Source organism: Scyliorhinus torazame, chromosome 2, assembly GCF_047496885.1.
Source record: "Scyliorhinus torazame isolate Kashiwa2021f chromosome 2, sScyTor2.1, whole genome shotgun sequence".
Classification (NCBI taxonomy): Eukaryota; Metazoa; Chordata; class Chondrichthyes; order Carcharhiniformes; family Scyliorhinidae; genus Scyliorhinus; species Scyliorhinus torazame.
In genome coordinates this window covers 354,678,619-354,690,954 of record NC_092708.1, presented here as the reverse complement: position 1 = coordinate 354,690,954, position 12,336 = coordinate 354,678,619, and the positions used below count along the sequence as shown (strand labels likewise).

Genomic DNA, 12,336 nt, shown 5'->3' with positions numbered 1-12,336 from the left:
GGAAACCAACGCCACCAAGTCTGCCACATATTGTTACTTTCTACCTGGAGCCCATTGTCCCTGGATGTCCTTTCAACGGCCTTTTCCCTGTGTTAGTTTCTGCAAGGTCCGGGCTGCAGCTCTTGTACATTTGCAAGCTGCAGCCTGTCCTGTATTGGCCAATTTTCCATCGATCTGTGCGGGCGGCCATTTTAGATGCCCACACCCCTCATCCTCACCCTTGCCCCCGTCCCCCAGCCTGTTATCCGCTGATCCTCCGGTCCTAGCGCCAGTCCCTGCTGCCAGGAGCACCGTTGTTGGCATTGGCCTCACTGGGGGCTGCCATGGGTGTGGCCCTGGGTGGTCCCCCGGTGGATAGCTGCCGGTTGGGCGGGGTGTTCAGTGCTGGGGAGGGGGGCACTGTGGCGGAGTGGTGGGTGCAGTGGTTGGTGTACCCATACGGCTGGTGCCACTGTGTAGAACCAGGGGTCGGGTGGGTGGTCGGTCAGTGGTTGTTCAGCGGGATGGTGGTCGGTGCCTGGAGGGGGTGCGGCGGGGGCACACCGGCTGCTTGGCCTGTCCCCACCTCCCCTCCCTTCCCCCAGCCCTGGCAGCCCCCCCCCCCCCCTCTCCCTCCCCTCGCTGCCGCAGCCCGCACGCACGGTGTCTGGGCCGGCAGCCCGCAGTCACTCCACGACATTTGCTTCCGCCACTCTCTCACTCAGCAGCCAGGACATCAGGTTCACGAGTATTGCCGGGGGGGCGCTACCAACGGCCCTCAACCTGCGCCGTTTTTCGGGCGGTGATCCCCGCCCGAAAACCGGCGCCTGAGAATTCGGCAGCAGCGCCGGGGCAGGATTCGCTCCTCCCCCCGGCGATTCTACGACCCGGCGGGGGTTAGGAGAATCCCGCCCAAGGTGTTTAGATCACTTGATAATTTAAGAGTGATAACTGGGGCGTCATTCTCCGACCCCCCGCCGGGTCGGAGAATGGCCGTTGGCCGCCGTGAATCCCGCCCCCGCCGAAGTCTCCGCTCCCGGAGATTGGGCGGGGGCGGTAATCCGGCCGCGCCGGTTGGCGGGACCCCCCGCTGGATTCTCTGGCCCGGATGGGCCGAAGTCCCGCCCATAAATTGCCTGTCCCGCCGGCGTAAATCAAACCTGGTATTTACCGGCGGGACCAGGCGGCGTGGGTGGGCTCCGGGGTCCTGGGGGGGACGCGGGGCGATCTGACCCCGGGGGGTGCCCCCACGGTGGCCTAGCCCGCGATCGGGGCCCACCGATCCGCGGGCGGGCCTGTGCCGTGGGGGCACTCTTTCCCTTCCGCCTCCGCTACGGCCTCCACCATGGCGGAGGCGGAAGAGACTCTCCCCACTGCGCATGCGCGGGAAACTGACAGCGGCCGCTGACGCTCCCGCGCATGCGCCGGGAAACTGACAGCGGCCGCTGACGCTCCCGCGCATGCGCCGCATTTCCGCGCCAGCTGGCGAGGAAGCAAACGCCATTTCCGCCAGCTGGCGGGGCGGAAATCCCTCCGGCGTCGGCCTAGCCCCTCAATGTTGGGGCTAGGCCGCCAAAGATGCGGAGCCTTCCGCACCTTTGGGCCGGCGCGATGCCCGTCTGATTGGCGCCGGCTTTGGCGCCAGTCGGCGGACATCCCGCCATTGGGGGAGAATTTCGCCCCTGGTCTCTGTGGAGAATTCAAACTTACTGTCTTTTTTTTTTAATGTGTTTTGGCTGATGGTTGTAGTTAGGAAAGTTGCTAAAGGTTACTTATAGAGTACTGTATTTTTGGGGGGGGTTATCAGTGTTGGTAGTTGATAAGATGTTTACTGTGTGTTTATAAAATGTTAACTGGATTCATAGAATAAACATTGGGTGGGATTCTCCCATCCCACGGCAGAGTGTCCATGCCGTCGTAAACGCGTCGCCTTTTACGACGGCGTGAACGGGCCGCTGCCAGGAGTCATTCTGGCCCCTACGCGGGATCTGCGCATGCACACTGGCACCTGCGCCAACGCGCGCATCCCGCGTAGGGGCCAGAATGACTACTGGCAGCGGCCCGTTCACGCCGTCGTAAAAGGCAACGCGTTTACGACGGCATGGACACTCTGCCGTGGGATGGGAGAATCCCACCCAATGTTTATTCTATGAATCCAGTTAACATTTTATAAACACACAGTAAACATCTTATCAACTACCAACACTGCATGCGCAGTGGTCTCCTACAATGCGCCGGCCCCAACGCAACATGGTGCAGGACTACAGAGGCCGGCGCGTAGGAAAGGAGGTCCCCAGCCAGAGAGGCCGACCCGCCGATCGGTGGGCCCCGTTTGCTGGCCAAGCCACATCGGAAGGCACCCCCGGGATTCGACCCTCTTCCCCCCCCCCCCCCCCCCCCCACACACACACACACACACAGGCCGCCACTTGACCCTTCAACGCCAAAGTCCTGCCGGCTCAGAGCAGGCTAGAACGGCGCCAGCGGGTCTCGTTTTTTCTTACGGCCGCTCGGCCCATCTGGGCCGGAGAATCGGCGTGCCGGCCGCATAGAGCGGCCTGCGACGCGCCAAGCACGCCGGTGGCAATGGCGCCAATTCTCCGCTCTGCGGAGGATCGCATGCCGGCATCGAGGCGGCGTGGCCCGGTCGCGGGGATTCTCCAGCCCGGCCCAGGGCTGGGAGAATCCCGCCCATTGTTTTTGTTTAAAAATACTTTTACTTCTCTGTTGCATCACACCTGTAAAGTGGGCCCTTGTGCTCCCCATGACCAAAATATATTCAAAGTTGTGGGTCAGGTGAACTCCATGATATACTTTGGTTGACTCTAAACCCTGGCCCATAAAAATATAAATCAGAAAATGTAAGGGTCCCAACACTAAGCCCTGGGGAATACCACATTCTGCTCATCTCCAGTCTGAGAAATGCCCATCTATACCTACCCTCTGTTTCCTAGCCCTTCGCCAACTTCTAATCCATGCTGCCAAGGACCCATCAATCTCAAATGTTTTTAATTTGCTAACCAACCTGCCATGTGGCACTGTATCAAATGCTTTCTGAAAGTCCAAATATACAGCATCCACGGAACTACCTTCATCCACAGCCTGTGTCACCTCGTCAAAGAATTCAGCTAAATTTGTCAGATATGACCTTCCCATGACAAAGCCATGTTGACTGTCTAGTATTAACTTATTTTTCTCTAAGTGTATATTTATCTCATCCCGTATTATGGGCACCATCAGTTTTCCCACTATTGATGTCAAGCTGACAGGTCTGTAGTTTCCTGGGTTATCCTTTGCCCCTTTCTGAAACAACTACGTCACATTTCCAATCCTCCAGTCAAAGTCACCTCATTCAAATTAAATGCCAATGTGGCCTTTTGATATAGCGTTGGGCCGTGAATTCGGCAAGCTGCCTTGACAATAGGCATTCATGATATTCTGATATATTCGATTGGCCTTCCCGACATAATAATAATAATCTTTATTGTCACAAGTAGATTTACATTAACACTGCAATGAAGTTACTGTGAAAAGCCCGTAATCGCCACATTCGGGCGCCTGTTCGGGTACATTGAGGGAGAATTCAGAATGTCCAAATTACTTAATAGCATGTCTTTTGGGACTTGTGGGAGGAAACCGGAGCACCCGGAGGAAACCCACGCAGACTCAGGGAGAACATGCAGACTCCGCACAGACAGTGACCCAAGCCGGGAATCGAACCTGGGGCCCTGGAGCTGTGAAGCAACAGTGCTACCCACAGTGCTACCGCGCTGCCCATTTGACATGGCTGGGTAGAAAACACAGCCCGCCATTGATGATTGGAGCAAAAGATTGCAACCTGTTTTACCGCTGACAGGAAACTGACTTTTTCGCTCCTCCGATATTTTCCTCTCCAATCCGCCATTATGCCTGTTGTGATCGGGAACGTAAAATCTAGCCAGATAATTATTTGATAGCCCCTTAAAATTGTCAATCAAAATGTAACTACAGCCCCCTGCTGAAATAAGCAATATTGAACCCTTTGAAACTAAGCCTAACATTTGCAATAGGCTCAGCTATAATAATTAACCCTGGGAAATGTAAACAATGGAGTCGATTGAAACTGAAAACAAGGTGGCCTTTTTTCTAAGCTATGCCAGAAATCCTGTCAATCAAAGCAGTGGAGGCTTTTTTCTATTAATGAAAGCTGCTGAATTTTCCTTTCATTTTAAAAGGACTATGGGCATTTAAAACACTTTAGATTATTAAACTAGAGGCCCCAAGCAGTATTTTTGATTTGATTTGATTTATTATTGTCACATGTATTAGTATACAGTGAAAAGTATTGTTTCTTGCATGCTGGTTTATGCCTCCTCTGAGAGCCTGTGAACTACATCTACTTACTGAAGGGGACAGACCCCACTGGAATTGTGTGCCTTCAATGAAGCTGGCAAAGGCAAGAGTGCTGCATGCATGGGCTGCTCATGCCGAAGGAAATTGCCAAGAAAGGAAATGTGGACTGGAATCCCAGAATTGTGTCATGTCAGTCATTTTTAAAGGGCCCCTGAGTCATTCCAATTTGGCAAAAATATTTGTTCAGCAAACCTTCTATTTTCTTATTCCCCATTATAGTTTCTGTTGTCTTTGCCTCTAAGGGAGCAAGGTTTTTATTAATTACTCTTCTTTTCTATACTTATAAAGCTCTATCAATTTGTTTTTATATTCTTAGCTAGTTTAATTGCATATTCTGTGCTTGCACTTTTTAATTAACATTTTAGTAAGTATTTTCAGGTTTCTGAAAGACTCTCAAACTTCAGGCTTAATACTATTCTTCCCAACATCATTAGTCTCGTTGTATAATCTAATATCCTTAACAACCCTAAGTAAGCCAGGGATGGACCTTTTGTTGCGTTTTTAGTTTTTTTTCTCATAAACATTTTATTGAGATATGCATGGTTTTATAACAGTAGCAGAAGAAACTGTACATACAAATATAAATATACTGCAAAAGCCGTCTTCCTCTCTCACAGGTCCCACCTTTTCTAGCCTCCTACTCTACACTAAACCACCCCGATGCCCCCCCCCCCCCCCACCCCCCTTCTGCTGACAGTTAATTTTCCCTAAAGAAATCGACGAATGGCTGCCATCTCCGGACGAACCCTGACATTGACCCTCTCAGGGCGAACTTGATTTTCTCCAAACAGAGAAAGCTACCATGTCAGATAGCCAGGTCTCCGACTTTGGGGGCTTTGAGTCCCTCCAAGCTAATAATATCCGTCTCCGGGCTACCAGGGAAGCAAAGGCCAGAACGTCTGCCTCTTTCTCCTCCTGGATTCCCGGGTCTTCCGACACCCCGAAAATCGCCACCTCTGGACTCGGCGCCACCCTTGTTTTCAATACTTTGGACATGGCCTCCGCAAACCCCTGCCAGGATATTCTCCCCTAGGCTTCAGGCATGCCTAGAACATATGAACATTGTTCGCTGGTCCTCCCGCACACCTTGCGCACCTGTCTTTCACCCCAAAGAACCTACTCATCCGGGCCGCTGTCATGTGGCCCCGGTGAACAACCTTAAACTGTATCAGGCTGAGCATGGCACATGTTGTGGATGCGTTGACTCTGCTCAACGCATCCGCCCAGAGACCATCCTCTAACTCTCCACCTAACTCCTCTTCCCATTTGTGTTTCAGCTCCTCGGCCTGTGTTTCCTCTGACCCCATAAGCTCCTTATAAATGTCCGAAACCCTCCCTTCTCCCACCCACACTCTGGAAACTACCCTGTCCTGTATCCCCCTTGGTGGTACGAGTGGGAAGGTTGAGACCTGCCTGCGTAGGAAGTCTAGCGCCTGCAGGTACCTAAATTAATTTCCTCCCATCAGTTCAAATTTCAAGTTCGCTCAAGCTGGGAAAGCTCCTTTCTATAAACATATCGCCCATCCTCTCGATCCCTGCTTTCTGCCACCTCCGGAACCCTCCATCTTACCTCCCTGGGGCAAACCGGTGATTATTGCAAATTGGGGACCAGACCGATGCTCCCTATCTCCCACATGTCTCCTCCATTGCCCCCAGACTCTCAGGGCTGCAACCACCACAGGGCTGGTGGAGTACCGTGCCACCATCCACTTCCTAATCATGGCTATATTCGACGCCCAGTAATAATTACTAAAGTTCGGGAGTAACAGCCCGCCCTCCCCCCGGCTGCGCTCCAACATCCCCTTTTTAACTCGCGGTGTCTTACCCGCCCATACAAAGCCCAAGATCACCTTGTTGACCCGCTTAAAAAAGGACCGAGGAATAAAGATGGGGAGACACTGAAACACAAGCAGGAATCTTGGGAGAACCGTCATTTTCACTGTCTGTACCCTCCCAGCCAGTGACAACAGGAGAACATCCCACCTCCGAAAATCCTCCTTCGTTTGGTCTACTTGTCGGGCCAGATTAAGTTTGTGCAGCCGTTCCCATTCCCGCGCCACCTGGATGCCTGGGTACCAAAAGCTTCCCCCGACCACTCTAAATGGCAGCTCCCCCAATCGCCTCTCCTGCCCCCTTGCCTGGATCACGAACATCCCGCTTTTCCTCATGTGCAATTTATAACCTGAAAACTGGCTTAAATCCCTCAGAATCCCCATAATTTCTTCCATCCCTTCCAATGGATCCGACACATAAAAGAGCAGATCGTCCGCGTATAGCGAGACTCTGTGTTCCACCCCTCCCCAGACCAGTCCCTTCCAGCCCTTTGAGGCTCTCAACGCAATTGCCAGCGGTTCTATGTCCAGTGCGAAAAACAGTGGGGAGAGGGGGCATCCCTGCCTCGTCCCCCGGTGCAGCCTAAAATAGCCCGATATCAGCCTGTTCGTCCGAACACTCGCCACTGGCGCCTGATACAGCAGCCTGACCCAGTCAATGAAGCCCCGTCCAAATCCAAACCGCCCCAATACCTCCCACAGATAATCCCATTCCACCCAGTTAAATGCCTTTTCTGCGTCCATTGCGACCACTACCTCTGCGTCCCTACCCTCAGGGGGCATCATGATAGCATTCAACAACCTTCTTACGTTGACCGCCAACTTTCTCCCCTTAATAAATCCCGTCTGGTCCTCCCCAATCACGTCCGGGATGCAGTCCTCAATCCTTGAGGACAAGATCTTAGCCAACAATTTGGTGTCTACATTTAGTAGGGAAGTCGGCCTACAGGACCCACATAACTCCGGGTCCTTATCCAGCTTCAGGATCAATGAGATAGTGGCCTGTGACATCGGCGGGGGCAGCCTCCCTTTCTCCCTTGCCTCATTAAATGTCCTCATCAGCAGTGGCCCCAGCATCCCAGAGAACGCTTTGTAAAACTCCACGGGGTACCCATCCGGTCCCGGGGCTTTACTCGACTGCATGGCCTTCAGCCCATCTGCTATCCTTTCCAGCTCCGCCCCCTCAGGGGTGGTATATAGATCTGCTGCCTGCAGGCGGCTCTCAGTGCAGAGCAGTCGCATGCAGGCACAGTTCTAGCTGATTAAAACAACTGTTCACTTCAACTCTCTGTCTCGTGTGAATTGATGGTTGCATCAGGGGCATGATCCGAGATCGTGATTGCTGAGTACTCAGTGTCCACTACCCCTGTCTGTAAAGCCCTGTTCAGGATAAAAAAGTCAATCCGGGAGTACACTTTATGCACGTGCGAGTAGAAAGAAAACTCCTTCACTCTCGGCCGCCCAAATCTCCATGGGTCCACCCCCCACATCTGCTCCATAAACCCCTTTAGCTCCTTTGCCATTGCTGGCACCCTGCCTGTCCTTGAGCTAGATCGGTCTAGCCCTGGGATAATGACTGCGTTGAAGTCCCCCCCCTCCCATAACCAGCTTATGCGAATCCAGGTCCGGGATCTTCCCCAACATCCTCCTTATGAACTCCACATCATCCCAATTCGGCGGGTACACATTCACGAGTACCACCTGCAGCCCCTCCAGCTTTCCACTGACCATTATGTACTGACCCCCCACGTCCGCAACTATTCTTCCCACTTCAAACGACACTCGCTTATTAATCAGGATCGCGACCCCTCTTCGAGCCCAGCACCGAGTGAAAAACCTGCCCAACCCATCCCTTCCTTAATCTAATCTGATCAGTTACTCTAAGGTGCGTCTCCTGCAACATTGCCACTTCAGCCTTCAGTCCCCTCAAATGCGCGAACACAAGTGCCCTCTTAACCGGCCCATTTAGCCCTCTTACGTTCCATGTGATCAGCCTGGTTAGGGGGCTTCTGCCCCCCGCCCTCTGCCGATCGGCCATCCCCTTTGCGTTTTTTAGTTTTTTAAGGATTTAAACATTTTGAAACACTTCATTAAATGTTTCCCACACTTCACTTAAAAATTTTGGTCTATTTGCACAATCAACCTTATCCAGCTCGCTTCTTTTACCAATGTGATTGGGTTTGTTTATATTTAAGATTCTTGTTTTAGACTTGAGTATGTCATTCTCAACCATTGTTTTAAAACTATGATTGTCGTAAGTTCTACATGCACTTTCTTCTAACATGATGTGGAGATGTCGGTGTTGGACTGGGGTGGGCACAGTAAGAAGTCTTACAACACCTGGTTAAAGTCCAGATTTGTTTGGAATCACTAACTTTCTGAGCGCAGCTCCTTCATCAGATTGAGTTTAACAGTTCTTCAAACAACCCTTGTTGATGTTATTGACTATTTTGTAAAGTAAATTAATGGAAATTGTTCAGGGTGGTAATTGGGCTATCAAATAACACTACTTCCAATTTATCATGATCTGGTCGAATCTTGAAAGCAGTAATTATTTAAAAATATATTATTTTTTTCCCAAAGGCACAAGTTGTACTAAAGTCTAGAAATGGTGACCCAGAAGAGATGACAAATGACACACCATGGATTTTTCCAAGAACACCTGAACAAGTTGAGCCAGGAGAAAAGGAATTTGAAATGTAATGATGTAGTTACTGACACAAGTTAATTGTTAAGCATTACAAGTATTATATTACAAAAAAGTACATTTTAAACCTTTAAGCACAAAACTACCATCTTCCTTTCAGAGTTGTTCCTGATGTACGCAAAATTACAATTCTGTAGATTCCAATTCTTTTAGGATGATTCATGCCTTATCCTTTGGTAAACTAGTTATCAGGACCTAAATTCTTTCGCTTCCTGAATGGGACACGATTCCCACACTGCACAGTTACACCATGTCAGAGTGGCGAGATCCAAAATGGAAACTAAATTTGTACCTGGATCTCATTATTGAATAAGTGCCTCCATGCAGCATATCTGCTGGGCCATGCTAAAATTTTATCCATCCCCTGCCAACTCTCTGGTGGCTCTTATTTTTCATTTAGCAACGAAACTGTGACCTCAGTGTGGCTAAAATCTGTACCTCATTATGGCCCAATGTGGTTTTTCAGCATTGTAGTACCTCATCATGCTTATGTTTCCAAAAGGAAATGCTACAATTAAACTATTACTTTTGCACTAGGAATTCTAATTTACCACATGAAAATATACAATCAAAGTCACCCAGGTTTTGCTTTCTGAATATGTCCACGCCCAAATCAACTGAATTTAATTTATTTGGAAGAACGGCATTCGACTTAACCAACACCCCAGAGCAGGTAACAGCATATATTTTTTAACATGTGGTGGGACTTCCATATTTTTATATCTTTGACTTGGAAGACATTTTGGTATAATCTATAAACCAGTATTGTTATGAAGTGAGATTTGGTTCACAAAGGATTAATTTACAGAAAAGTGCAAACGATCCAGAAATCAATTCACAAGAAACTGGAAAACATTGGCAATATCTGTGGACAGAGAAACAGCCATTGAACGCTACATTAACCATTCCTAATGGATTGGAGAGGGTAAGGATTAAGGTGGTTAGAAGTTTTAAAACTCTTTGCATATGTACCCTTCACCATTTCTATACCAATGGGTAGAATACCTAGCAAGTGCCCCACTAAGAAGATTTGTGACATTTCATTTAACATATTTAGATCAGGCTCCCATTATGTAATTGGGATTCTGATTTAAATTTATCAGTTGCCTGCTAGGTTTCCCAGGGCATGGGAACCCTGCTGATAAAAGGAAGTCAGGGAACTACCAGATTTAAGACGATAAATGTTGATTACAATACTCATTGAGGGGCAGGAGCATCTTTGATCTCTTCACTGTCAATGATGGACATTCTCCCACAACTGCCTCAATGAGCAACCCTACAACCCTCGTCCCAGGCTCCTTCTGTCAAATCCCAAGTTTCTTTACCCGTCAGTCTGGCCTCAATAAAAGTCGAGATGGATTTGCAGGTACAGCATTAGTTATTTTATTTAGCTTGCAAGCTTTCCTCAATTCTCAGGAGCACGAAGCACATCCTGCTCCGTAGACTTCTGGAACAAGTGAGTCTGTAGAACAAAGGAGTCTGTACTGATACATTCAAATGGCATCAAGTTTCACATACACGATTCCCATAGGTCATCCTATATCCCTCCTGACCTGTTGATATATTCTGATTGGCTCACTTCCAATCCCTTCCTCAAGCCCCTATTACCCAGCATCCTTTTCTCCTCCTTTGGTGGACACACCTCTTCCTGCTTTGCCATGCGGTCTGAAATCCTTTGTCTGTGAACTCACCAGAATTAGACTGGCCTACCTCTACATTACATTAACTAATATCTCTAAAGTAACTATTTTATATCACATTCGTCACTTCTATCCTGTTATTTCTCTCTTTGTCCATGCTCAACCAATTATGCCACGGTCCTCAGCTCCCTCTGTCCAAATTGCCACTCTCATACCTCATCCTCATCCAAAACATAGACTGAGATTTTACAGAAAAATTTCTAAGTTTCATTTTGGGCGCGATTGGCAGGGTGTTTCTCGACCGCCAACTTGGCGAGATCGCAGCCCATATTTAAAGGCACTTGGTGCGAGAAATGAACCCCAACGCGCTTCTCGCCATTACTGGCTGTCTCGCCATCTGATTCAGCAAGCTCACGCTTCAGCGCCTTTCCGCTAACAAGGGTAAGCTGCTTTTAAACACTCCCTCACCACTCATTCCAGTCAACACACAAGCATGGCAGTGCGTAGACCTGCTCCTTGCTTTGGCGATGCTGACCTGGACAGGATTCTCAACGCTGTTGGCACCCTGTTCGCCTGAGGGGGTTGGAGGTCCAGTGGCAGTGCGGACAGCATAACCAGGAGGACAGTGTGGACAGCATGAGCATGAGGACCGAATCCAATGTAAGAAAAAGACAAAAGGCCTCCACCGAGCTGCAAGGGTAAATTACCACCTTTCGCCTGGTACCAGTTCTGCCAACCATTCCTCAAATTCCCAACCCCCCCCACAACAAATCACTGGCTGACACCTCGCACTTTCCCCACATACGATATTCGTGCTTGTTCCTCAGAACCCCTTGGCACTCACCAGCACAACCCCTTCATGTCCAGTTGCGATGCCCATACATGCCAACTGCTATAGACTTCCCCCCCACCGACCCATCAAGCGTGCGGCTCACAATGCACTTTCTCCCCGCAGGAGAAGATAGCCCATAATAAATGGGAAAGGGCAAAGAAGGGGGCCGGCTGCCAGAGATCCAAGTCCTCATCCCCTATGAGAAAGAGCCCTGAAGATCACAGGTTGATCAAGGAGAGAGACGTCATGACAATGAGGTTGGCCTGTGCCACAGAGCTGAGGATCCACTGCCCGTTCACCCAGATGACCTGTCTCAAGTGAGTTGTTCGTGTCAGAAAAAAATGATCCTTCCCTCTCACTAAACACATTCTCTCAAAGGATCCCCACCTGATGGTACAGGGTCATCCAGAGTCATTCCCTCCAATCCTGCCACCCACAGGACCACCTCAGAGGAGACCACCATCGACGCATCGCAGCTATCACCCCCAACTGCCACCAGTGCAGAGGCATACACCTCAGTGAACAACATTAATGGACAGACTTCTGGGGCACAGTCTAGTGAGCACCACGCAGTTGCTGATGCACATCAGGTGAAGGCAGGAACATCCAAGGAAGTCTGCAGTCAGAGGTCGGCTGGACCCCAGGACTCTGCTGAGTACCAGTCAGATGCTGAGCCTCTGGGCCAGGTTATACCAGAGCTGATGCAAATGCTAGGGCACGGCCATGAGATTCAGGGGGAGATGTCAGCGACATTCCAGCGAGTGCATAGCCGATTGGAGGAATCCCAATGGATATGGACACAGGAGACGATGCGTGGCACCGAGGCCAACACTGCTAGCCTGGAGCACAATGTCATCGATGTCCTGACACCAACGCATCTCAAAGTGCATCCTGGGGTCACACCTATATCTAGCAGCAGACCACGTAAGATCAAGAAGTTGAGGATCCCCTGAT

At 50.0% G+C, this 12,336-nt stretch overlaps 1 protein-coding gene across 1 annotated transcript in view; it reads left to right on the top strand.

Annotated features, from left to right (window-relative positions):
• LOC140407546 (uncharacterized) overlaps positions 1 to 10,986 on the top strand; it is a 90,543-nt gene extending 79,557 nt beyond the window's left edge. Inside the window, exons 5-8 of the mRNA XM_072494946.1 lie at positions 8,787 to 8,902; positions 9,448 to 9,583; positions 9,674 to 9,835; positions 10,840 to 10,986. Coding sequence (XP_072351047.1) covers positions 8,787 to 8,902; positions 9,448 to 9,583; positions 9,674 to 9,835; positions 10,840 to 10,986 — 561 coding nt within the window. The remainder of the gene's footprint in view (positions 1 to 8,786; positions 8,903 to 9,447; positions 9,584 to 9,673; positions 9,836 to 10,839) is intronic.
• Positions 10,987 to 12,336: the final 1,350 nt, after the last annotated feature.